Below are 27,011 nucleotides of genomic sequence, written 5' to 3'. Positions count from 1 at the left end.
CTCGCAGTGTTTCGCTTGGCAAAAACCAGATTGGCCAGACCGCCGGTCAAAAGCGGCCAAAAGTGGCTTTTGACCACTTACAAAAATAGGTGGCAAATGGTCAAAAGTGGCCAAAAGTGGTTAAAATGCAAAAATGGGGCATTCTGCGACAAGGAATAATGATAAATTAATGATTTGACATTCAGGATTTCATCAGGATCTAGCAGAACAAGTTGAAGGCTACTTATCGCTGTTTGATTGGATCTAAAATTTTAAAATTGGTTATTAACTCTACAAATAAGCAATAAATTACATATTGCATCATTAATAATTGACACAGGAACAATTAATAATTGACACAGAAATAGTTACGAATTGACCAATGAGCCATTAAAATATTCAAGTATTGAGCAAATGTATGCATTACTTACTATATTTGTCCACATTGAATTTATTAGATTGGTAATTATTACAGACTATTTCAATTACTTTGTCAGAACTATAATTATTCTTTGTGCAAAGAATAAATAATACCGGCCAAGACTCTGTTTAAACCCGCCGCGCAAATTATTAGCCAATAGAATACTTTTGACCACTTTTGACCACTTTCTACCATTTTGGCCATTTTCGACCACTTTTGACCACTGGCCAACAAAAAACGATTTTAGCCGGCAAAAGCGAAACACTGATTTCTCGCACTTCAAAAATAAAAACAAGGATTTCGAAACACAGGATACTTAATATAAATAGTTAAGGAAATTGAGTTTTTGAAAATTTCAAAATATTTCAAAAGATATAGATTCAAAATTCTTTTAAATTTCAAAATTAGAACTCGATAACTCATTTCCCAAATAGTCAAGATCAGCATTTTTAATAATTTCTCCCCTCTGGGAACTTATTTCAAAATTCTGGACGACAAATTTGCAGTCAGTGAGTCGATTAATGAATGGCGTTGAGTTTTTTGAGCCAGTTTCGACAAGTTCCAATTTTTCTGAAGGCTTTTTAAGCTTGAGATCCCCTCCATCAAAAAAGTGTCAAAATCATTAATGTATATTTTTAAAAAATTGGGAACGACCTACTCTACAAATTCGTCGTCTAGAATTTTAAGAAATATAAATATTTTAAGAAATGTAAGGTGCAAGAAACTGCAAGAAAGAGCTAGAAATAAGCGCCGTATAAAGTGCATAGTACAGGGGTGGGACAGAAGAAGGAGCCACTTGAATTTTAGGGGTGGCGTGTGATGCACAGTCGCGGCATTTTCAAAATTTGCATGTCATACCCAGATAGTTAACGAAAATTTAGCACTATTCAGATTTTCCCTACGGTTAAAAATGCCCCTGCAGCACCCCCCAGAGTGCGAGGCACGCATAAAAGTGTTTTCCAAAGACATACTGAGCCAGAGAGCCATTGTTAGAAAATTTGCTGCAAATGGATTTATCGTCGATCGAAAGTACGTTTCTAATGTACTTAAAAACGTTGGAATCAAGCGGAGGGAAAAAGGGGTTAGAGCTCCACCCCCACGGAAAGGATACCCAAGATCCGCTTGAACCAAAAGGTTTATCCGGAAAATCAATTTTTCGCCAAAACGGTAAATCCACCAACTAAAAGTTGCATGGCGAAAATGTTAAACGTTAGTAGGAGAACATTTCTAGAGTCATTCACAATGACCTACAGCAAGTGACTCGTAGGAAATCCCGAGATCATGCTCTCATCCCAACTTATTTCTCACAAAATATCAGCCTACACGAAGGATTTTAAAAAAAGTTTGGGTATAACAATTATTCCTACTATAGAAACTCTCGTTAGTTCCTCTGATATCAATCCGATGTTTTTTTGGATTCGAGTACTTAAAACAGAGCCTTCTTGAAAGGAAAACGCGTGCGTTTTGATGCACTTTGGAAAAGTGTTCAGGACGAGTGGTGCAGAATCACTCTGAAAATTGTGTCAAATGTCATGACTGGTTGGAAAAAGCGACTGAGGCTCGTTAGATAAACTAAAGGGCTTCACACTGAACCAATTAACAAACTTCACAAACGAATAATAAGGCCGGAATAAATTTAGGCAAAGTGGCTCCTTCTTCTGTCCCACCCCTCTGTATAAAGGGCGTAGTTTCTTGCACCTTGAATTTCTTGCAAGTCAAAATAGCTGCAAGAAACCACTTTCTTGCAGTAACTGGTTACTTACACCTGAAAAATGAATGGAGGTAAATTGTCGATTTGATTAATTTATGTATGTGTACATATATTTTTTAGGCTCGATTTGACCACGTAGTTAACTCCACTCGGCGAGCTTTCAGCTATGCGATCACCATCTCGATTGATCGAAAAACTTTTAAGGGATTGCCACCATGAAATCGCTCCAGTTTTTGAGGAAATGCTTACCAAATTGTAATAAATGTGATGTAAGTAACAGTCAATTAATTCGTACCAGACTTGATGAAAGATTAATAAAATTGAAGATTGAATACTGGTGCAAAAATCATGTGGTTTATGATTTTTTGTAGTGTATGACTTTCATTTTGGTTTGAGGAATCATAATTTTTTCCAGAGTACAACTTTCGCAGTCCTGAATTTGTACACTATTAGGAGCTCTCAAGACTCAAAAAATGAGCGAAATGAGCAAAGAGCAGAAAAATAAAAAATCAGATTTTTCTGCTCAAACCTTGAACGGACCACTTTTTTTATCGATCATAATTCTTGAGAATTGTGATCTTTATTTGTGGGAAGTTCAATTATTTATTTATCATTTTCATGGTTTTAAATTCAGTTTCATAATTCATAAAATTCCGAAAATAGCTGAACGCCATGAGAATGAGAAATATGAGAATTTGTATCATTATGTGATCTTAACACGGCTGGGTTTCAACAACAGGCATTGTGAAAAAATTGCAGGAGAATTAAAACGAACAGCATTATCTCAAATAATTCATTTTATGCAGCAGCAATAAACAATTTTATAAGTCATATATTTAGGATTTAGATTTAAGAGTTTCCAATTGAATTTTGAGTTCCAGTATTTTTATTTCGGCTTCGCATTGAAAATTGAAAATAATTTGATTTGATGTAATTGGAGGAAAACGACCGAACTTTTGTCCAGAGTTTCGTCTTTCTCAGGGTCAATCCCAAAACCCGTTAACTTCTCTTTAGTCTCTGTGTACGTTTTAAGAAATCATTTTTTAATTGACTTTCTTCGCAGTTAAGGGCCAAAGCATCTTGGAGACGACGAAGAAATTCCGTGCGTTTGGTCATCTGCTCAAATATTTTTTGCGATAAGGATATGGTCATACAAAATTACATGTTGATAACAAACCATCATTTACCTTAAACGCGGTGTAATTGTCGACGACATAATGTGCCATTTCAATTTTTATCTGTGGTGTCCAGCGAAAAGTTTTTCTGCCGTCTACCTCTGCAACGCTACGTTTTATACGACAAATTACAGGATTTGCAACTTTTTCGACACTGGTACTCTTAACCTTGGTCTTAGGACCCATAATGATAAAGAATATGTTTTAGAAAACTGCTTAATTGTTAAATGAAAAATTTAAGTAAACAAACAGCTGATGTGCTGATGTGGAGCAGAATGACCAGGATTATGAGAGAGAAAATCAACCCAAAACTCGATTTTTTTCTTGAGCAAGAAAATCTGATTTTGAGCGAAATCGCATGCGCACAGCCGAGCAGAAAAGATCAGAATGAGCGATGAGCAGAAAAATCTGATCTTTTTTAGAGCTTTGAGAGGACCTATTTTCATTATATACTTGCATACATATTTACATTATGGAGTGATACGATTGCGGAAAAGTGCACGAAAATCCACACTTTGGTCGCCGAATAAAAGAAATCAACAAAATTTGCACATGTCTTGACCTTGGCTCGGAATGACCTCATTTTGAAATTGAGATTATTGGCCATATCATAATTTCCTCATTTCTCATCCAATTTTCAGGAAATTTCGATACATATTCATCCTTTGTGGTGTCGATATGTATGTCTTAATTTAGCCGGTTGTCAGAATGAACACGTGGGTCTCGAAGCTGTGTGGGGACATCAGGGGAAATTAACATTGTAGGATAGGGGAGGGAGGCAGGGGTTTATATGACTAGCGTTTAAGTTTAGACTAGCGTTTAAGCCCGTCTCCCGCCGGGCGAAAGTTTATTTGATTATCATGGAATTTGAGTGGGATTCTTCATAATTCCACATAAGTAATTTTTTATGGTATTTACATATGTAATTAGCTGGAAATGTCTGTTTCGAGCCATTCGAAACTTAACTTTCTCCACTTTCACTGTTTCGGAAAATTACTTTCACTTCCGTTGCAGACAAACATTTCCAGCTTAAAATATAGAAGGGCAGATGATGGGGACATCGAACAACCGTGGGGACATTGTCCCTCTCTCTGTTTTCACGCTTCCGCCGCCACTGTCTCAAAGGGGAAAATGAAGATCATATGAATAAATAATTTCAGAGAAAGCAGATTGTTGTATGAATGACACCTGTCGAAGTGTCGAATCATCTGACCGATTGAGGATCATTTTACATACATAGTCGGAAACACTCAAGTGTCAATGACATATAGCTTTATTACTTTTGTAAATCTCAACCTAGCAATTTGTGATTTATTTTACCGAAAAGCCAGATAAATTTCAATTCAAAGACAATTTTTAGTCTAAAAAATTTCCTCCTCCTGCGTCAATGCCACGCTGAAGACGAGACGACCACTCCTCGATGGAATTACGCACCGATTCCAGGGACATTTAGTTGCATTCTGGGGTCAGAAATTTTTTCCAAGCCTCCGCACTTCTACGGGGTTTAGAACACACCTTTGCCCCTAACTTTGACCATTTTTCATATTCCGGTGGCTCAAATCCATCAAGGATGATGACCAATTCTGATTGGAGATAATGACAGGAATTTGTTTTTTTAGCTACGCTTGGGTCATTTTTTGCACTATAAATTCGTGCTGAGTCCTGCTGAGAGGTCCCATCGATTCCATTGAATTGGACCTCGTATGTATGTATTGGTGGGGTGACGATCCTGCCATTGTTGGACAGGACCGTCAGCTGCGCAAGCACTAAAGGCTTATTGCAGTCTCCCCGTATACACCGCTTTACTGTGCTAAGTCATGACTCTCACGATTTACAGATCTAACTTGACCTACAAACCGCCCTGATCTGATTATGAATTGAATTAGATCGGGCATAGACATAGTCACTATTTGCTCTGGTGGCAACTCATGCCTCCCAAAGAGTTCTGACCTTAGGGCACAATACTTGTCGCAGGACCCAAGAAAATGAAATACAGTCTCAGGGCCACGGCCACATAGGCACATGGCCTCATCAACTAATCCCATTGTTCTGAGGTGCCCGTTTAAAGTACAGTGCCCGGTTAAGGTTTGTGTTACTGATCGGAGATTCTTCCGATTTAGGGTTAAAAGCTTACTGCTAAGCCCCGATGAAGGGGCAGAGAGAAAAGCTTTAGAAGTTAAACAACCCTTGCTGCTTTCCCAAGATTTGGTATGCTGCAATCTTGCCCAGTTTACAATGCTGGAGATTACAGTGCTTCTGGATAGAGGAATAGAGGGCTGCGGGCCAAGGTACCCAGTAAGAGTACCTTCCTTGGCCAACAGGTCAGCCACTTCATTTCCTTCAAATCCATGGTGAGAAGGGATCCAATGAAGTGTTACCTTCTTAGTCTCCCCAATATGATTAAGCATCTCAATAGCCTCAGCAGTCAGTGATGAAACTGGCCATGGGCTAGTGAGCGCTTTGATGGCACCCTGACTGTCAATGAAGAAGTCAACGGTGCTATAGTTATGAGTATCGTCGGTCAACGTTTCAGAAGCCCTGATAATACCCATAATTTCTGCTTGGAAAACTGTGGGTGCCCATCCCAGAGGAATTGAGCACCTCACAGCTTCCTGAGCAAGATTGTTGTATGTGAAGTAGTAAGCCGCACCCGAACACTCACCCATCCGTGAACCGTCAGTAAAACAGTTCACGTCGGAGGCATTCATGGGCACGCTACCGTCCTCCCAATCTTTCACCGAGCAGATAGAGGTTTCGAAGTTCCTCTCTGCTGGCGGATTAACAAGTTTCTCACACGGCATCTGGAATTCATCAATACCAGACGCCATGATTTCGACAAACTTGTTATGCTTTAACGCGCTCGTACGATCACCCCCGGCCCATTTTTTCCATTGGCCGTGGTGAGCGAGGCGATGGTACGTTCGTAGTGCAACTTGCTGAACCCGGATGTCCACTGGGACAAGTCCCAGTAGACACTCCAGGGTAGCAGTAGGAGTGCTAGACATTACACCGGTTGTACCAAGCATGGCACACCTCTGTACTCTTTGCAACTGGGCCATGTGGGACTTCACCTTTGTGGCCGGAGCCCACAAGAGTGACCCATATTCCATGTCCGGGCGAATTATGGATTTGTAGATCCAATTTGTAATTTTGGGGGAAAGACCCCAAGTTTTACCAATGGCCCTCCTGCACTGGGCCAGGGCACGCATACCTTTTAGTGCCCTAGCCCTGCACAGTGGGCCCCAGTTCAACTTGTGATCCAATAAGACCCCAAGATATCTTACCTGTTTTTGATAAGGGATGGGAATACCATCCAACTTGATCACAGGAGCAATGAATTTGTATTTCTTAGTGAATAGTACCAGGGCAAGCTTATCATTGACTGACAAGCTCACCTCTTTGCACCAATCACTAACAAGATTTACTGCTCTCTGCACATGACTCCCCACTGTACCCAGGTCAATGCCCCGTCCCACTGTTGTGAGATCGTCGGCAAAGCCCTGTGAGTACAGTTGAGGGAACCGATGATGCAGTTTTTCCAGAATTTCACTTACGACCAGATCCCAGAGAAGCGGTGAGAGGACACCCCCTTGAGGGCACCCTCTCTCCACCACCCTCCCAATCTCGTAAGTAGAATCAGTTACCCAAGTGGTTCGTGTCCGAAGCATATGCTCAATATATCGAACACATACTTCGTTGACGCCAAACCTCCTAAGGCTATGGATAATGGTACCAGATCTAACCTCATTAAAAGCGCCCTTAACATCCAACATCACTGCAATACAGTACTCGCCAGAGTCAAGGGCCCCCTCAACAAGGCTAACGATCTGATGAAGGGCAGCCTCCGTGGAGACGCCCTTCATATAGGCATACTGACCGTGTCTCTGCAGCCTATCAACAAGATCAGGCGTGCGGACCCAGCCATCTACCAGTTTCTCAAGTGTTTTGAGCAGGAAGGATGTTAAGCAGATGGGCCTCCAAGCGGACGCCCGTTCGTAACTCTCCTTTCCTGGCTTTGGTAAGAATACCACTCTGGACTCTCTCCACTTCAGAGGTGTATAACCAAAGGTCAGGCACCCCCTCATGAGAGGAACCAAATACGGAATTAACTCGGCTAACCCATGCTGTAAAAGGGCTGGAAAGATACCATCCTTTCCAGCCGCTTTTAGTGGGCCAAACGAGTTAATTATGTTACTGATTTTTGAAGATGTAATCATCAGATTTATAGATTCATCATCTACTTTACTATGATCAGGTTCCCATGGAACCCGTTGAGGGTCCCTCGGGAACGACTGGTCCAGTAATAATTCATAGGTCTCAGAAAGGGTCCTGGTGTAAGCACCATCACCCTTGTCCAGTGATCCCAGTTTGATTGTGCCATCGTTGCGAAGGATGCGCGAGAGTCGGGCAGCAACAGGTGCCTCCTCGACACTCACAAAACCTTCTCCACGAGGCAGTTTTCCTCCTCCTCATTTCGTAGGAGTAGTAGTTACGAGCAGCTTTGTATTCCGCCCATGCCTCCTCTCCTCCGAAGCGGGCAACCCGATAAAGCCTGCGAGCCTCCTTCCGAAGAGAAGTCAGCTCACGGCTCCACCAAGGTACCCTCTTCCTCCTGGATTTGAGTACTTTTTCAGGGCAGGCCACATCGTATGATTTATGGATAAAGTTACTGACCCTACTAGCGCTTGCCTCAATCTCCTCCGTAGATGACATTGGGCATGCCCTAGCAGGGTCAAGTTCCGTTAGTCCTTTTAATACTGATTTGTATAGGTCCCACCTTGTTCTCTTCCTGTCCCTATAGATGATAGGGTCAGGTGGACCAAGGCTTAGGCTGGTCCGAATATACCTGTGGTCAGAGCAACTTTCGTTGTCGTCGACCCACCAGGCCTTTATCCGGTCCAGCAAATGGGAGGATACAAATGTAACATCTAACACTTCTTTCTTATTCGATACAACAAAGGTGGCTCTGTGTCCCCTATTAATGGGGTGCAGATCCACCTGTGCAATGTAATCCAATAGTTGTGCACCTCTGCTGTTGATATTGGTGCTACCCCACATGGTGTGGTGTGCGTTGGTATCACTCCCTATCACCAGAGGTAGACCGTTGGTTTCACAGTATGAGACCAACTGACGCATCTCCTCTGGGGGGCATGCATAGTTTCTATCCATGTATGCTGAGGATATCACTACCTCTCCAATACCCCCCCACTGGGTACGGATGGCTGTGACATCTCTACAGCATAAGTCAAGCAAGGGCCACACTTTGATGTCCCTACTTGTAATAATACATGATCTGCTGGAGTGGGCATCCCGACAAAAATAATGTAGGTTGCCACAACCCCCCAGACCTCGTATTTTGCCTTTATACCAGTACGGTTCTTGTATTAGGCATATGTATGTCTGCAACTCTGCTAGGGTACGACATAGAGAAGTCGTACCCTTTTTTGAGTGTTGCAAGTTAATTTGCACCAAGTTCACACTTTTGGTTGTCATATTAAAAGATGACAACCCGGTTCGAAGAGATGTAGATGAGTGTGATGGTGTAATATTAGTGATGTTAGTGTTAGTCATTGTGAGTGAGGGTTATGACGCGAAGTTAATTTTGAGGGGGTGTTTCAGTTACCCGAAACACCAACTCATCAAAATAATAATTAAATTCGGCGGGCGGTTTTAAGGCCGCCACGCCAGATTTAGGAATACGACAAAAACAGACAAAACCTTTACCTGACCTTATAGAATGGGTCATCCTCCATGTGGTCGTGTCCATGCCCTGGTTGAGTCGAGAGATGGTGCGGAAGAGTACCTTGGCCAAAGGTGGTGTCGCCTCCCTGACCCAAAAACTCACTTTTGCTTCCGCTTCCGGTGGTTTGGGGTCACTGGTGGCGAATTTCCCCCCTTCAAGCTTGTCCACCTCCGCTTCAGCCCAAAGTTTGGTGGTGGGGTCACGGCATGTGAGAACCATGCCCCCACCCCGGATCACAAGTCCACCAAACTTGAGCAGGGTTGTCGCTGCTGCCGCATCGATGGCAGAGCGAAGTCCTACCTGGATGGCCTCTTGGTCTTTTTTAGAAAGAGGGCGGTGAGGGTCATCTTTATAAGTGATGACCACTTCACTACCCTCAATCACGACCTCCCGGAAGGTAGAGGGCCTCTTCTTCTCCCTCGGATTGTTGGAGGTTGGGGTCTCCCTGCCTCTCTTGTTGGTGGTAGTGGAGGAAGAAGACCCAGCGTCTTTTTTGAGTGTGGGGTCAATGTCGTGAAGATTGACCCTCTTCACTCTGTCCCCCCCCCTCCGAGTGGGGTAAAGGGGAAAACCCTGCTTCCAGTCGCAGCGGCGCTGGTGGCAGTTGTTGTAGTAGTGGTTGGAGCCGTGATGTTGGTGGTGGTTGTGGCGGTGGCAGTGACGTCATCGTTGGATTTGGGGGCAGAAGGCACACCCCCAGCCCGCAGCTCCTTCGCGCGCCGCCTCCTCGCCCTCCTCTTCACCGTACGGTTGTTGGCACTGGTGGCGATTTGGGGTGGTGGCAATGGTCCTTCTCCATCGCCCCCCATCTCCATCGCCTCCCCCTGGCCTCCACTCACTGCATCCCCAGAGGGGAGATGCGCCTCATCAGAGAGGAGTGACTCCTCAACCTCGGAGCGGAGAAGTACATCTCCCTCTTCGCCCTCAGGTTTGAGGATCTCCTCCTCCATCTCCTTCTCTCCTGCTGATTTCCTGGAGAGAGAGGTGAGTAAAATAATGTAGAACAGCCATAAGCCCACAAAATTTGGGCTTATGGCTGTCCATATAATTAAAATTATATAATTAATATAAATATATGGGTTGCAAAAGGGAGGAGGTCGGAGGTGAGGACTTTCTCCACACATTTCGTGTGGAGAAAGTTCTCTCTCGCTCCCACTCTCCCTCCCCCACAACCCAATACTTTCCTGGGAGCAGGCACTTCCTCCCATGTCAGGGTGGGTGTAGCACACTTCACTCACCTTGACATGGTGTCCAAAATTGGTGAATTTTATTTTTTGTAAAATAACAAAAAACTGGGCAGAATTTCCAGATGCTGCTCCTTTGAGCTTCGCGGTGTATCCCCGCGTGTATGAATTGGACCTCACTTAGGGGATGTACCACGGACTCAAAAACATATTTTAAGAAATTTGATTCCCCCACCTCCCCCCAATTTTCAGCAAAATGTAGAGAAATTGGCCCAATTAGCTCCCACCTGCCAAAATCATCAAAAAACCTGGACAATGTGACTTTCTGACCTTTTGTCTATATTGGGGGATGTCTCTGACCGATTTTGCGTAGATTAGGACAACTCGCTTGTTAAAAGATTTTTCCAATGTGAAAATCTCCTCATTTGTAAAAAGAATCCTGCTCACGTTTTTGGAGCGTACCACTTGAGGTGACTCTTGCATTCATTTAATCTGGTTTTCCTTTGGGGTACGATCAGGATGTGGCAAGTACCACATTTCAAAGCCTTAAGCCTAAGCTTCAATTTGAGTACTCATTGGATAATTTGTATCGACACTGTCAGCAGTGAGCCCGGTTTCCGTTGGAATTTCGTGAATTTCTTTGGATTCCAGGCTTGAGAGGCTAAACGATGGGTGTGGTCCTTGGAGGCTTTCAAAAAATTCTTCTTCGACTGTTCTTAATCAGTCTGGTCCTCATGAACGTTTTTATAGTCCATTGGGCTAAATTAAAGTACACCTTTGACTTTTTCAGCACATGTCAAATCCACTGTTTTTCTTCGATTTTTTTTTTGTGAAAAACTATCGCCGCCCGCTTCTCTTCAATTTCCTATATATCGATCCAGATGTTCAAAAATTACAAAGTCTATAGTGAATCATAATGTAAATCGCATGGCGAATCTAATGCACTTATCAGATTTTAATTTTGCAGCGTAGTTTTTTAGCAATCAGCTGTTGACACTTGAGTGTTCCTGACTATGTACTCTAGAATATTTCGCATTTTGATAACCTCATGAATCACGATTGCTTGACTTTTAGTGCCTAGTTACCCTTAAGGGAGACTAACGTTACCTAGATACTTAAAGTCAAGCAATCGTGCTCATGAATATCTTCTCGTACGGTGTACGTACACTCTCAAAAAAAAGGTACAAAATTTATACAAGGTTGTATAAAATTTTGTCCAACTTTAATCAAAAAAGAGGATGACACAACCCTTGCTTAAATTTTACTCAACTTTGTTGATCAAAAGTTTTACACAACAATTGGGTAAAAAAAACTCAACAAGTTGTGCAAATTTTAGTCAACCCAAAACCAACAATTCCACAACACAACACTAAAAAATGAGAACTTGAATGATTAAAATTTACTCTTGCGTGTATTTAACTTTATGCTATTGTTTATCAAAGTTTGCATTTAATGTTGATTAAAATATACTCTTGAAATCACTAAAACGCACTTTTATTCATTAATATTTATCCGTCGTTAAAATTTACACATTTAATACTTACAACTTACTAATAATTACTTATTTAGAATAACTATAAATATATAAAACCTTTTATAAATACTGAAAATGAATATTGCTTATTTCGCGTAAGTACTGTAAAATTAAGTTTCGTAAACACACATAAATATGTTAAATTAATTAATCCTAAACCAGTATATTTTATTTTTCTCCATTTTCCAAATTAATTTGGGATCCAAGAAACAAAACTGACGATGATGGCGACTTAATTTCCTTGATTCGAAAGACTGTATGGTCAAAAAAGCACCATACACTAGAGCATTCCTCTGGAAATTGTAGCTGCAGAACGTGGAATATTTTGAAACAAATGTCCACTGCTTTCACGAGGGATTCTGCAAAAATTAGGTGCCTTTCGACCATGACGTAAGCTTGTTGAATTTCCAGATTCTTCAAGTTTCCAACACATAAAACAAACGGCTGCTTTCTCACCGATTCTGACAATCTAAATTCTTCCAAATCGTCATTTGACTGCAGATTAAAATAATAATAAATTAATTAGAATAAACGAATTTCAAATAAAACTAATAGTAAAATGAGGTGAAATCACCTTCACAAATTTAATGAAAAATTCTGAAGATTGCCCGCCTGTAATTTTTCGCCGTTTCTTGTTAACTTTAGAGTACGCAGATTTTGACAATAAATACGGAAGAAGAATTAGGGACCCAACATTTATTTGCTCTGTGAATAAAATAGTAGGTGGAATTAACACAATCAAAATATTTTATATAATGCAAGTATATAATCACTATTTACCTGCAGACCAATCATTAATATTGTAGATAATTCCAATTTCCCTACAAGCGTCTGTTTTTGCATTTTTTGCAAACTTCCAAATTTGCTGCGAAATTGAGTCCCACATGTGAAGCATAATTTCACCTGCGCCAGGATGTCGTACAGCAAAATCTTGATTAATCTGTTGGACAACAACTTTTTTTTACTCAAGTAAAAGATATTGTAAATTATAAATATTACCATCCCCGGAGTATCAATCAACCGAGGCCACTGGCTTAGTGTTGCTGACAAATCGTCTGTTTTCATTAACTCGTCTGACCTCAATCGAAAAGTTTGCGCCATATAATCTGCAACTTGATCATAGGGACTCGATGAGTAAGAAAGCCAGGACTTTTTTTCCTCTTCATCCGCAGACGGACCTAAAATTATATTAGAATTAAATAAGCATTTTGATTTTGTACTAAAGAATAATTTCTAAAACTTCATACTTTCCGGCATGGTGTTGTCCACAACCTTGGAGTTACTTCTCCTCCCACACATGTTCTTTCTTCTTAAATATTTTAATCGATCTTCAATTAGGCCGGACGCAGGAGTACGTCTGTGCAGATTAGATTTGTCAGTGATGACTCTTGACTCGCGATAAAATAGATTCTACAAGAAACAAAATAGTTATTTACAGTTAGAGAATTCATTAATTTTTAAATCAATAATTAAGATATTATTTAATTAATTAATTAATAATACCACAATGTCCCTCTGTTGGTCAGTTCGTAGATATTGAAATAGTTGAGCTGCTACACACTCTGCCAAGTTTTGTTTTACAGTTTTGGGTGGACTGTTGAAAATATTAAAATATTGAAACACTTATGCGAGTATTTACAAATTATTAATACGGTAATTATTCTACTAAATTTACTTACAAATAGGTGTATTGCTTCACTAGATAGTTAACAATTCGGCGCTTAATTAGACTTTTTACTTCAAAGGTGATGGCATTTGATTCCAAACATTCGTTTAGTATTGTCTCTCCTTTTTTTGTTCTTTTTTCGCGATCAGAATTCAGGATAATTTGTTTAATATCCTGTTAAAAAATACAAATTAATTGTATACCTTAAAAAAATTATACTTTAATTATGTACTTACAAATAATGGATCGAAAGGTACAAACGAAATTTCAACACCCGACCCACCATCGTCTGGATGACTGTCTCGATTGTCAGAACAAATATTGCTGGAATTATTTTCGAGCTGAAAGAAAACATTTTTAATTGAGCAATTTGATTAATTAAATTGTATAAATCTATGTCAAAATGCTAGACTATTACCAGAACAATGTTCAGCATTTGTCCAAGCGCTTGCTGGTCAGTTTCAGAAATCTGTTTACTTAACTATATATATTCGTATAAAAATCTAGAAATTAGTTGAATAATAACAAAAACTAGCGTATCTCCTAGCTCAGTTCAAATTAACTCAATGGGACAGCAAATCAGACCGTGACCCTGAGGATCTTCTATAGTAATTAAAATCACCAATGGATACTCCAAATCTATGGCGTCGAGGTCAACTAGTAATGGATTTTCAAAATCTATTATTTTGAATACGTGTGAAAAACTAAAATACTCCTCACATTTTACCGGCCTGACAACTAAATAAACTTTGCAATTATGAACTAGACACATGCTAATTTCACAAAATTGTGAACTCAGTGAGGGCTGTTTCAAGATAAAATAATTGCTGGGTTTGACTTTGGTGCCATTAGCGATTACTGAGTCGAGACAAAGTACTTCATCCAACTCATTTTTAGAAAGTTTGGAAAAATCAAAGGACAACTTCATATCTTTGAATGCAATTCTAGGCCCAGATTTATAAGTTACATCCCCTTGTATTTCGCAACCAATCGAAAATGCCAAATTAAGCGCCATTCTTTTTGAAACTGTTTTTGCAATATTGCAAAAATTGTAACAATTCTTTCCAATTGTTTTTGCTAGGCGATGTTTGCCCTCAAACCGCATACACCAATATGGCTTGAGTGGCCCTAGCTGCTCTATTGCGTGAGCATAATGTAATAAATGGTGAAACTTTGGCGTTAAATTATTTTTTGTCAAATTGATGAATGCCTGGTGATGCTCGGATATTAAATACGACAACATATGAACACCTGACCTGCTTATTTGAGGCGCCATTAGAATACGTAATATTCTACGCAGTTTTAAAATAAGGTCCCAGTGCTTATCATGCATGTTAAACTTATCACCAAAGATTGCGGGAAAAATAAGAAAAAAATGGCTCATCTCAGATGCAGAAAAGCAGGATTTTTTGTCGCCATCAACAAAAGAGTTATCTATTTCTGGCAACTTTGATACTTTATGACTATTCTTTTTGAAAGAAGACGAAAGTCTGTGATTAATTTCGCCAAGTGATAAAATGCGATTTTGTAAAACATGCTTAAGAAACAATTTTAGTTCAATAACACAAATCCCTTCTAAAATATCATGCATAATATCGGGTGCATAGTTATGTGTCACATGAAATCCTTTAATATCATTCAAAATTGATCTTTCTCTGATTCCAGTCAAACTGACATTCGCCACTTCTAAGTCCCTCTCATAATCTGCTAAAAGTCTCCTTTTGTTAACCGACTCCTCTATGGCTGAGAAAGTTTGTTCTTTTTCGAGTTTACAAAATCGACATCTAAAATTTGCATTAAAACTCTCAGTGAAGCCGAAAAGAGTGTGCATTCCCAGATTGTCGCCACAGAACTGAAGAACTTGAACATGACTAAATGGACTGTTTTCCAGAAAGCTTGATTTCTGCGAATTTACAAGTAATGAATTTAATTCACAAACCAATGGGTATAAAATTAAATTCATTCCGTATTCTTTTACAAACTTGGATTTAACAACTATAAGTGGATAAATATTTTCTAGTCGGCAATTTAAATGTGCAGGAAAATTGGCAATAACAAAATAAAACATTGCAAGTTTGTGAATCTTAGCCTTTGTTCCTATAGGGTTACAAATTTCAACATCATCGTAGTAAATCTGCAAACAGAGAGGGTTATTTGCGAAACTCTTAAAAAGTGAACCTGACTTGAAATTCTCAAAGAAATCTGATTCTGAATTTCTGTGTTTACTATCTGCCACTGAATAATATTTCGCAAGAATTATAGGCAGAGTTTTAGACAATTGAAAATGGTAAAGGTTGTCAATTTTTTCTTGCATCATACCTTTATTTTTGTTAAATTTAAAGTGAGACCCTAATTTTATCTCGCTCGCTTCTATTAAGAAAGATTTTTCTTTTAAAAGTTTTTCCAATTTATATTGGGAAGAAGAATTTTCTGGAAAGGGGTCCCTTAAAGTATTAAAATGTGCTAAAAGTTCATCTGGATTTGTGTAAGTTGTCGAAATTGTTTTCGCCATTTCAATAACACTATTGACTAACGTATTGGCAGCAGATAAAATTTCACTAGATTTTGACAAGGAAATTCCACCCGACATTTGTAATGATTTTATAAAAGATAATTTATAGTCTAGGTTAATTTCATGAATGACCTCAGGGGGAAATAATTCCTGGTAAACATTTTCCTCCTTCATATGTCTATCATTATGTGAGGTTAATGGAAATCGACTTGAAACTTTTTGAATAACTGGGCACACTTCTCTTTGGACATGCTTTTGAAGATTTTCAGAGTCAGTGAAAATCATTTTACATAAGGGACAATTTAATCTAACTTTGCCTTTTGTAATTTCGTGATACTCTCTAATGTGTGTCCAATACACTTTAAAAGAATGAAAATTATTTCCACAAATACTACAGTTGAAATTTATCTTGGTGGCCTGGTCTAACTCTAATCTTGACCTACTTACCTCTCGACCAGCCTCTATTAATTTATATCTGTGACCAACAGACGGAACTATTTCTGCCAGCAAACGGTCTTCCACTGAACCAGCAGCACTATCCAGCAATTTCAAGAAAATTGGGTCGTCGACATCGTTTTCTATAAAAAAAATAATTATAAATTAAAATTTCCTTCACCTATTGTTATTTAAATTAATTAAGCTAATAAAGATGAACACAATACTTACCTCGGAACTTATCCTTATACTGAAGTAGACCGGTAATTTGTAGAGCTTTTTCTAAATTTTCAGTCATTTTGTTGGAAAATTTCAAAGAAAAGAGTGGATTTTCTGATAATCCTTTTCCAACCTGAAATAATCAAGTGTGGCGGCACACACGGTGGTGATGAGACGCCAACTTGGGAGAGTAAATTTTACACAACTGTTGTGTAAATAGCAAACCTAGGGTTGGATAAATTTTACACAGCATATAAAAAGGTAAAATTTGTACAAGTCTTGGGTAAAAATTAATCAACTTTTTGGCATTTATTGCCTAACATTGGTGATATTGAGATTTAGTAAACAAAAAACGAAACTTTGTTCAAGCTTGCGTGAAACTGGATTTATACAACGCCATTGAGTAAATTTTACGCCATAGAAGTAAAAAATTTGTGCAAGATTGGGCAAAATCTTATCAACTTTTTTTGCTCAACTGGTTGTGCACAATTTTTTCGAGAGTGTATAGAAACTGAATAATAAATGAAGACGGAATAAATTCTGATGATGAGAGCATATCGTAACTTGCTGAAAAAAATACACATCCAAAAAAATTGTGTCGAAACTTTTTACAAATTTTTGAAAAAAATGCCGAAACGAGGTGGCAAACCTTCTGGAGGTGGTGGTGGATCTGGAGGCTGCCCGCCCTGGAAGAAGCTTCCGACAGAGGTGGGTGGGCGAGCGAGTTGATTGGGGCTAAAAACTGGCCCAGAAAAAAATAATAATTAGCCTGCATTCAATGTTTCCGGTGCAAGTAATGTAACGTAACGACATGCAAGAAATAACTGGGAGAAAGTGGTTTCTTGCAGGGAAATATTTTGACCTGGGAGAAATGCAAGAAAATATGCGTGGCTAGATGGCGCTAATTTCTTGCACTTTCTCACAATTTCTTGCATTTCTTACTTTGCAGTGCAAAATAGGTATTTAACAAACACGCAAGAAACTAATCACTGTATTCATTTTTATTTTTCAGATAGTGGTCAAAATCCTGGAATATTTACGATGTGCCGACTTACTGTCGACCCGCTTGGTTTCGAAGGACTTTGTCCCACTCCGAATTCGGGCTTCTCTCTGGATCCTCGAGCACTTGAAGAATCTCTCGGTCGGAGTATTCTTTCCGAACAAGGCCCTCCCCGAATTTGCGAAAGACCACGAACTCCCTTATCATAGACGTCTTGACGTAGTTCCGGACTCGATTTTGGAGAATATTGGATGGCTAGGTGTCGGTGGGTGTGGCAAAATTTTTATATATACCTGTTCACTTTCATTCATTTATGAGATTATGATAGTGAATGAAATTGAAACTACTGTCATTCGAATGAAAATGATTGAAGGATTCCGTCATTTGATATGAATAACTATGAATGAAAGGATTTTTCACTCATTTCATTTTTCACCCTATGCTTAATACATGGGGAAAGTAAGAAATGAATTCGGATGAAGTAAAATGAACTGAAACGAATTTCAACGAAAATGACCGAATGTGAACGAAAATCTTCAGTCAGAAATCGGGAAGACTGACTTTTGAATGAATACTAAGTTTTTGAACTGGTGTGGGTGCAAGAAATAAGCGCGACCTTGCCAAGCGCTTTCTAGCGACGGGGGCGCCGTTTCTTGCGTCTTGCATTTCTTGCAGGCCAAAATACCTGCAAAAAAAACCCATTTTCTTGTCGCCATTTTTTTGCAAGTCCTCGAAACACTGATTTAATTTGTTTAAATTATATTTTGCAGACTTCGCTGACCCCGACTTCGTCATGGGCGACACGCTCAAAGACCTCGCCACGCTGCAAGCCAAGTCCCGCAATTTGCTCGCACTGGACACTCTGAACGCGGAATTTGACAACTTTGCCTGGCTGTCTGACATCATTTCAAAGAATAAAGGGTTAAATACCATTTGTCTGGACGTGGTTGATCTCACCGACGAGGACGAGGAGGCCAGAAGAACGCACAAAAACCTGCGCTACGTCGACTGCTCCTGGATGAAGGGTATACATAAAAAAATAAAATAAAATACGCACGTGATTAGGAACCACGTGCAAAAAAATGGTTTCTAGCACTTAAATATTTTGACCAACAAGAAATCCAAGCTGCAAGAAACTACGTCCCGCCGTTATACTTCGCGTGGCTAGATGACGTGCATTTCTTGCAATTTCTTGCAGTTTCTTGCACCTTGCACTCCTTTCTTTGGGGTGCAAGAAATGTAGAGAATCCACAAGAAAGGAGACACTGCTTACCAGAAATAACTGCACAAAGTGGTTTCTTGCAGCTAAATATGTTGACCTGCAAGAAATACAAGGCGCAAGAAACCACTTCTTGCCGCTATAAATACTTCATACGACGCGTGGCTCGATGGCACAGATTTTCCGCACTTTCTCCCAGTTTCTTGCACCTCGCATTTTTTGCGTAGCTTTCTTTACAGTGCAAGAAATGAATGTAGCAAACCCCATAAGAGACGAAACACTGATCAACATAAAATCTTCTTAACGATTTGTTACAGATTGTTAGAACCTGAAAGACCTGGCGATTCTTGATTACCACTACAAAAACATAGCCAAGCTGCCCCCGACTTTGACCGAACTCACGGTTCTGAATCCAGTCACTTTGGAGAATATGGTTTGGATCTCGGAGAATCAACAGGAACTTCGCGTCAGTAAAAAATAATAATAATTTAGGAATGACTCCGATAACTAACCATCAAAATCTGCACATTTTTAATCATTTCTCCCCTCTGGAAACTTATTTTAATATTCAGGACTTCAAATTTGTAAAGCAAGTAGTCGTTCCCAATTTTTTAAAGAAATGTACACTCCAGATTTTGACACTTTTTGTTGAAGGAGATCTCAAGGTTAAGAAACCTTCAGAAAAATTGGAACTCGTCGAAACTGGCTCAAAAAACTCAACGCCATTCCATTAATCAACTCACTGACTACAAATCTGTCGTCCAGAATTTTAAAATAAGTTCCCAGAGGCGAGAAATGATTAAAAATATGCTGATTTTGGCGATACAGATAATTCCCTATAAATTTCCACTCTCAAGATGCAGAGTCGTACCATAATTTCGAAATTAACAAATTTTTTAATCTCTATATTTCCTCCAGAATTTTGTGATTTCCGTGCAAGAAAAAGTCGGCGAGGAAAGTTTGCTCCGCGACATGGCGCGAAGTGCGAAGCCGTGCAATGCATACGAACTGCTTGGACTGAACGACCCCAACGCGCAAGGCGACCCTCCCGCGACCAATACGAAGAAGCCCATTTTGACGCCAGCGTTGCTCCGACGCTTCATTCACCTTCCGCACGTGGAGAACTTCATGTTCCTTTTCGTCCTCTCTTTGAATCCTGAAAATTCATATGGTCTTCCAAAAGACAAGGATCACATGGCCGATCAGGTCATCGAACTGAGGAACCGGTTCAAAGAGTTGGCTGCGGTTTGCAACAAAACGCCGGGATTTAAGCAGGTAAATTATTTAGTAATTCAGAAGAGGGGGGAGGACAGTGTTTCGTGGCTAAATTTCTTGCACTGCAATGCAAGAAACTGGGAGAAAGTGCGAGAAAAATGCGCCACCGAGCCACGCGCCGTAAGTTTAGCGGCTAAGTGTAGTGTCTTGCGCCGTGCATTATTTCTTGCCGGTTAAAATATGCAGATGCAAGAAACCATTTTCTTGCATTTCTTGCATTCAGTGTTTCATTTCTTACGATTTTGTCACATTTCTTGCACTAAAAAGCAAATATTTACCTGCAAAACACCACTTTCCCCTCGTTATTTCTTGCACGTGGTCACTTTCTTACACTTGAAACACTGAGTTAAATCTGATTAATTTATGTACATATTTTTTAGGCCCGATTTTCTTACCACATTTTATCCGATGCGGGATTCTTCAGCTACAGGATCATCATCTCAATCGATCGATCAACCTTTAAGGGATTACCACCATGAAATCGCTCTAAAAGTCAGATTGCAATATAATATAAATATAAATAACAGCAAATTAGACAATTGGTAACAGATTTGATGACAAATTAATAAAATACGGCGAAGATTGAAGATTTTGTGTACAATTTTGTAAACTAATTTTCAAAAATCATGCACTTTATAAATACTTCGTTCATAATGTAATTTGAGAAATCATAATTTTTTCCAGACTACAACTTTCGTAAACTTTCAAATCCTTACTAATTTGCAGACTATTTTGATCTTGTATTTGCATTCGTTTTATGGAGTGCTATACACGATTGCGGAAAAATGCATGAAAATCTTGGTACCGTAAGTACTCTATTTATAGCCGGGTCTTGCCCTCAAGTTTTCAAAATTTAATAAGCTTCTCTCTAATTATGTATGTCATGCGATTAATTCTTACATACTTCAAGGCATGCATAACCGAGAAAAATTTATCCGGGTCTCCAATTATACCCGGGTAGTAATTGTAGCCGAATCTGTGTTGGGATTAGACCCGGATATAAATTTATTTACGATAAATAGCATCCCCACCAACTTCCAGACCTCGCGCAGTGGCCGCGGAAGCCGTGGGGACACCTGGGGACATTAGCATTGTAGGATAGGGGAGATGGGGTTTTTTATAACATGACCAGATGATGCGGAAATCAAACATTGTGGGGACATTGCCCCTCTGTCCCCATACCCACAATTCAGCGGCCACTGTTCGTATGTATAGAAACTGAATAATGAATGATGACGATGGCGAGAGTATTTTAAATTTCTGAAAAAAAATTACACAAAAATCTTGAACCTTCTGTTTTTGACAAAATATTCGACAAATTTTTGCGCGACGAAAATGTCGAGCGGTGGAGGGGATGAACCCTGGAAGAATTTTCCCACAGAGGTGAGTTAGTTGACTCGGGCGATAAAAATTGACCCAGAAAAAAATTCGAGGTGGAAGAAACGAGTTGCAAGAAATAAGGGGGAGAAAGTGGTTTTTTGCAGGTGTGTATTTCGACCTGGAAGAAATGCACGGTGCAAGAAATGGCTAAACTTTATACGACACGTGGCTAGATGGCGCACATTTCTAGCACTTCCTCCCAGTTTTTTGCACCTCGCATTTCTTGCAATGCAGTGCAAGAAATAGTCACAAGAAAGTTGTTTCTTGTAGCTACTTATTTTGACCTGCATGAAATTCAAAGCGTGATAAAACTCCATCGCGCCGCTATAAATACTTCATACCGCGCGTGTCTAGATGGCGTTTATTTCTTGCACTTTCTCCCAGTTTTTTGCACCTAATTTCTTGCACCTTGCACTTTCTTGCTATTTCTTGCACCTCGGATTTCTTGCGTTGCTTGTTTTCTAGTGCAAGAAATGTAACAAACCCGCAAGAAATCTACTCATTTTTTGATTTTTTCAGGTGGTCTTAAAAATCATGCAATACTTGTCACGTGCCGACCTCCTCTTGTCCCGCTTGGTTTCCAAGAACTTTGTCCCACGCCAGATTCGTGCCGCTCTCTGGATTTTCGACCACTCGAAGTATCTCATGGTCGGACTAAACCTGCAAACAAAACGGACCGACTACGAAAACGGGGGCGAGTTTGCCGCTGGGAAAATTCAGGGCAGTGAATTGGACAAGAAAATTGTGCCCGGATTTGTTCAAAGTCACAAATTCGGTTTTGACACGGGTCTGGAGTTTGACACAGTTCCGGAATGCCTGCTGGAGAAAGTGCGGTTTTTGAGTATCGGTTAGTGGGAATTAAAAAAATTGATTTTTTTCGTAAATTATCATTAAAAAATCAGTGCTTCGTTTCTTGCGGGTTTGCCACATTTCTTGCAGTGTTAAGTAAGAAATGCAAGGAATGCGAGGTGCAAGAAACTGGGAGAAATATGCGCCATCTAGCGACTCGTAGTATTTATATCGGCGGGAAGTTTTTCTTCCGGCGTGCTTTTCTTGCAGGTCAAAATGGCTGCAAGAAACCACTTTGTTTGTACATTTCTTGCACTGGAAAGCGCGAAACGCTAGGAATGCGAGGTGCAAGAAATTGCAATAAAGCGCAAAAAAATAAGCGCCATCTTGCCAATTTTACAGCCATTACTGACCCAAACCACGTCGCGGGCGAGACTTTGGGAGACCTCGACCATTTTCAAGGCAACTCGGGCAATTTGATCTCATTTTGTGGACTCAATGCCGACTTTGACGAGTTTTACTGGATGGATTTGATCATTTGGAGGAATCCTGGGCTCAATAGGATTTGTCTCGTGAAGAATGTGACCGACGAGGGTGACGACACTAAGGGCAAAATGGACTCGGTAGATTGCAACTGGATTACGGGTAATAAATGGGAATGGGGACGCAAACCATGTTCAAGCCAGATTATTTTTGACCATGTTAGTCTAAAAAAGCAACTCACATTTATACGGCAATTGCTAAAATGCTAAATATTTAGCAAGTTTTGGGCGCCGTAAGTTCGCGGAAACTCGCAAATGCTGTTGCAAAACCCAGATTCTGCTTGAAAATCAAGCATTTTCGCCAGCTAAACTTGCTAAATTATTAGAATCTGCGCAAATGTCGCGCACTAAATATTGTTTCTAAAATTTGGACGCCACAAGTTCGCGAAGACGTTATGCTTTCCAGAGGAATCTGGGTTTGCTGGAGAATTTGCAGCATTTCTGCGAACTTGTGGCGCCCAAAACTTCCTGAATTTTTCGAATCTGTGCAAATTCCTCGCTAAAAGTTGTTTCTAAAGAGTTGCTCTTTCAAACTAACATAGCCAAAAAATATTCTGGGTTGAACATGGTTTGCATCCACATTTTAAGTATTTGTTAAAGAAAATTGTCACGAACTTGGTAACGATTTTTTTTATAGATTTTCAAAACCTCAGAGACCTAACCATTATGAATTACGGGATCGAAAACCTAGCCAAACTTCCCCTCAATTTGAACCATCTGGTCCTCCTGAGTCTAGTCTCGTTGGAAAACGTCGTTTGGATGTCGGAGAACGAGCAAGAACTTCGCGTCAGTCTTTCTAAATTAATTAATTAACTTAGGACTCTATATAACTCATCGTCAAAATCTGCACATTTTTAATCATTTCTCGCCTCTGGGAATTTATTTTAAAATTCTGAACGATAAATTTGTAGAGCAGGTCGTTCCCCATTTTTTTATAGAAAATATACACTCCAGATTTTGACCCTTTTTGGCGGAGGAGATCTCAAGATTAAGAAACCTTCAGAAAAATTTGAACTCGTCGAAACTGGCGCAAAAAACTCAACGCCATTCTATTAATCAACTCACTGACTGTAAATTTGGGGTCCATAATTTTAAAATAAGTTCCCAGAGCGGAGAAATGATTAAAAAATGCGCTGATTTTCACGATTTTGGCGATGATCCTACTTTAATATTTTTCATTTAGATTGTAACAAAATGTCCACTAAGGAGATGAAGAGTCTCACGTTAATTTTGAAATTTTAAAAATTCTGAATTATCAATTTCCTCCAGAATTTTGGAATTGCTGTCCATGAAGAAGTCGCCGATGAGAGTCTGCTTCTCCAAATGTCGCAAATTGGGAAGCCGAGGAATGCGTACGAGCTCGTCGGGCTGAACGATCCCCCGAATGCTGAAGGCGACCCTTCCACGAGCAAGGACGCCATTTTGACGCCAGAATTGGTCCGTCGCTTCATCCACCTTCCGCACGTGGAGAACCTTTTGTTCGATTTCGTCCTCATTTTGAGCCCTGACCATCCCGACGACCAAGAAAAGAATGAGGAATTCCTGACCGAGCAGATACACCGATTGAAAGACCGGTTCCATCACTTGAACACGGTTTGCAACAAGACGCCCGGAATTATGGAGGTAAGAAATAAGGAATTTAAAATGGGGCAGTGTTTCTTGGCTACATTTCTTGCACTAGAAAGCGAGAACCGCAAGAAATACGGGGTGCAAGAAACTGCAAGAAATGTGAGGTGCAAGAAACTGGGAGAAAGTGCAAGAAATATGCGCCATCCGGCCACGCGCAGTATGAATTATTTACAGCGACGGGGCGTCGTTTCTCGCGCCTTGCATTTCTCCCAGGTCAAAATATTCACCTGCTAGAAACCACTTTCTCCCCGTTATTTCTTGCAATTGGTTACTTGCATTCGAAATACTGATAAATTTGGCGATTTGATTAATGTATGTATATATTTTTTAGGCCCGATTTGCCGACATAATTAACCCCGAGGAAGGATTGTTCAGCTATTCTATCACCATTTCGATCGATCGACAAACTTTTAGTGGATTAGTGCAATGAAATCGCTCCTGGTTTTGAGTAAATGCTTATCAAAAATTGTAATGTATGTGATGTGAAGATATGTGATGTAACAATCAATCAATTCGTACCAGATTTGAGGAGAAATTAATAAAATGTATTATCTACGAGTAAAATATCTTATCTAAAAATTCTTGATAAGTTGAAACCTCGCAATAAATACATACGAAACTCTGTGCAATGAGATTTTTTAGGAATAAATGAATGTCATAATTTCGTAATTTCTTATACAATTTGCACAGTGGCCGCGGAAGGGTGGCGACAGAGGGACAATGTCCCCACCCCCCCCACGGTTGTTCGATGTCCGCATCATCTCCCCATCTTATATAAACCCCTCCTTCCCCCATGCAACAATGGCAATGTCCCCACATGTCCCCACAGCTTCCGCGGCTGCTGGATTTGCATGAAATTTCATGGTGTTGTCGACGTGTCTTAATTTCAGAATGAACATGAAGCGACATCCACCCAGCCAGTATCGAGGATCATTTATTATTGTCAAAGAATGTTTCGTATTTTGATAACCTCGTGAATAATATCGTCTCGTTCGTATAGTACATATAGAAACTGAATAATAAATGAAGGCGAAATAAATTACGACGACTCGAGAGTGTTCAAAATTTCTGAGAAAAAAATTTACACAAAAAAATTTCGACTCGTCCTTTCTTCTTTTCGACGAAATTTAATACAACTTTTTTCGCGACAATGTCGAACGGTGGGGGGGGATGACGGTTCTGGATCAGAAGGAGAAAAGCCATGGAAGAATATTCCCTCCGAGGTGAAAAAGTTGAGGCGGGGGAGGAAAATTGCCCCAGAAAAAAAACTTTCCAATACAAGAAACCACTTACTTGCACGAAATAAGGGGGAGAAAGTGGTTTCTTGCAGGGAAATATTTTGACCTGCAAGAAATACAAGTACAAGGTGCAAGAAATGACGCCTCGCCGCGCATATTTCATGCGGCGAATGATTACATGACGCTTATTTTGTGCACTTTCTCCCAGTTTTGTGCACCTCGCATTTCGTGCGTTGCTTGTTTTGCAGTGCAAGAAAGGTAACAATGAATATTTTGACATGTAAAGAAATGCACGGCGCAAGAAACTGCGCCCCGCCGCTGTAAATACTTCATACGGCGCGTGTCTATGTGGCGCTGATTTCTTGCACTTTCTCCCAATTTCTTGCACCTCGCATTTCTCCCGTTTCTTGTGCAAAAAATGTACCAAACTCGCAAAAACTAACGCATTCTTTCATTTCAGTTGGTTATCAAAATCTTGAAACATTTGCCACGTGCTGACCTCCTCTCGTCCCGCTTGGTTTCGAAGGACTTCGCCCCATGCCAGGTTTTTGCCTCTGTTGAAGTTATCAATCACAACAAAATTCTCACGGTTGGACTCAAGTTTTCGGGTAAGATTGACCAGGAATTTAAAATCGTACACAAGTTCGGTTATAAAAAACGTCTCGACGTAGTTCCGGAGTCGAGTCCTAAATATATTTATTGAAGAACATTGTCACCAACTGGAAACGCTTTGTTACAGGTTGTGACACCCTGCAAGATTTGACCATTATGAATTATGGAACAAGAAATCCTGCCAAACTTCCCCCCAGTTTGACTCGTGTCACGTTAGAGAGTCCAATCTCTTTGGAGAGCTTGGTTTGGATGTCGGTGAACCTGCGAGAACTAAGGGTGAGTTTTCTTTAACTAATTAAATATGACTAATTGTCAAAATCAGCACATTTTTAATCATTTTTCGCTCTGGGAATTTATATTAAAATTCTGAACGATTAATTTGTCGTCAGTGAGTCGATTGATGGAATGGCGTTGAGTTTTTTGAGCCAGTTTCGACGAGTTCCAATGTTTCTGAAGGCTTCTTAACCTTGAGGTCTCATCCTTCAAAAAGGGTCAAAATCTGGAGTGTATATTTTTAAAAAATTGGGAACGACTTGCTGTACAAATTTGTCGTTCGGAATTTTAAAATAAATTCCTCGAGCTAAGAAATGCTTAAAAATGTGTTGATTTCAAAGAGAAATATTTACATATTTCTAAATGTACCGATTTTAACTTCATTCATCACCAAAATGATAAGAATCATCACATTTTTAATCATTTCTCGCCTCTGGGAATTTATTTTAAAATTCTGAACGACAAATTTGTAGAG

General features: G+C 39.9%; 3 protein-coding genes and 1 long non-coding RNA gene across 4 annotated transcripts; 1 reads left to right on the top strand and 3 right to left on the bottom strand.

The window, feature by feature from the left end:
• Positions 1 to 2,890: 2,890 nt before the first annotated feature.
• Positions 2,891 to 3,502, bottom strand: LOC118433071. The gene is made up of 2 exons (XR_004833166.1): positions 3,299 to 3,502; positions 2,891 to 3,227 (listed from the first exon to the last, which is right to left on the bottom strand). It is a non-coding gene; the product is annotated as an uncharacterized LOC118433071 (long non-coding RNA).
• A 1,586-nt stretch (positions 3,503 to 5,088) lies between these two features.
• LOC118433058 lies at positions 5,089 to 10,275 on the bottom strand. The gene is made up of 5 exons (XM_035844616.1): positions 10,268 to 10,275; positions 9,607 to 10,001; positions 9,011 to 9,517; positions 7,873 to 8,370; positions 5,089 to 7,754 (listed from the first exon to the last, which is right to left on the bottom strand). The coding sequence occupies exons 1-5, from the start codon at positions 10,273 to 10,275 to the stop codon at positions 5,089 to 5,091; spliced, it is 4,074 nt and encodes a 1,357-aa protein (XP_035700509.1).
• Positions 10,276 to 11,817: 1,542 nt separating this feature from the next.
• LOC118433073 lies at positions 11,818 to 12,756 on the bottom strand. Its single transcript, XM_035844652.1, has 3 exons — positions 12,528 to 12,756; positions 12,322 to 12,452; positions 11,818 to 12,242 (listed from the first exon to the last, which is right to left on the bottom strand). Exons 1-3 carry the CDS (start codon positions 12,640 to 12,642, stop codon positions 11,916 to 11,918), a joined length of 573 nt encoding a protein of 190 aa, XP_035700545.1. The 5' UTR covers positions 12,643 to 12,756; the 3' UTR covers positions 11,818 to 11,915.
• A 6,966-nt stretch (positions 12,757 to 19,722) lies between these two features.
• On the top strand, positions 19,723 to 20,591 carry LOC118433076. Its single transcript, XM_035844654.1, has 2 exons — positions 19,723 to 20,073; positions 20,454 to 20,591. The coding sequence occupies exons 1-2, from the start codon at positions 19,771 to 19,773 to the stop codon at positions 20,550 to 20,552; spliced, it is 402 nt and encodes a 133-aa protein (XP_035700547.1). The 5' UTR covers positions 19,723 to 19,770; the 3' UTR covers positions 20,553 to 20,591.
• Positions 20,592 to 27,011: the final 6,420 nt, after the last annotated feature.

Source organism: Folsomia candida, unplaced genomic scaffold (assembly GCF_002217175.1).
Source record: "Folsomia candida strain VU population unplaced genomic scaffold, ASM221717v1 Fcan01_Sc040, whole genome shotgun sequence".
Taxonomy (NCBI): Eukaryota; Metazoa; Arthropoda; class Collembola; order Entomobryomorpha; family Isotomidae; genus Folsomia; species Folsomia candida.
This window is presented reverse-complemented; position numbering and strand designations above follow the sequence as displayed.

What these genes read in the sequence shown, in the direction of transcription:
- LOC118433058 (XM_035844616.1), bottom strand. An exon ending in CAGCGCCGCTGCGACTGGAA is followed by an intron (nt 9,518 to 9,606) that starts GCAGGGTTTTCC and finishes CACTCAAAAAAG; the next exon opens with ACGCTGGGTCTTCTTCCTCC. An exon ending in GAGGGTACCTTGGTGGAGCC is followed by an intron (nt 7,755 to 7,872) that starts GTGAGCTGACTT and finishes CTACGAAATGAG; the next exon opens with GAGGAGGAAAACTGCCTCGT.
- LOC118433073 (XM_035844652.1), bottom strand. Translation starts at nt 12,642, where the DNA reads ATGCTTCACATGTGGGACTCAATTTCGCAGCAAATTTGGAAGTTTGCA. An exon ending in TATTAATGATTGGTCTGCAG is followed by an intron (nt 12,453 to 12,527) that starts GTAAATAGTGAT and finishes TTTTATTCACAG; the next exon opens with AGCAAATAAATGTTGGGTCC. An exon ending in TTTTCATTAAATTTGTGAAG is followed by an intron (nt 12,243 to 12,321) that starts GTGATTTCACCT and finishes TTTAATCTGCAG; the next exon opens with TCAAATGACGATTTGGAAGA.
- LOC118433076 (XM_035844654.1), top strand. Translation starts at nt 19,771, where the DNA reads ATGGCGCGAAGTGCGAAGCCGTGCAATGCATACGAACTGCTTGGACTG. An exon ending in AAACGCCGGGATTTAAGCAG is followed by an intron (nt 20,074 to 20,453) that starts GTAAATTATTTA and finishes CATATTTTTTAG; the next exon opens with GCCCGATTTTCTTACCACAT.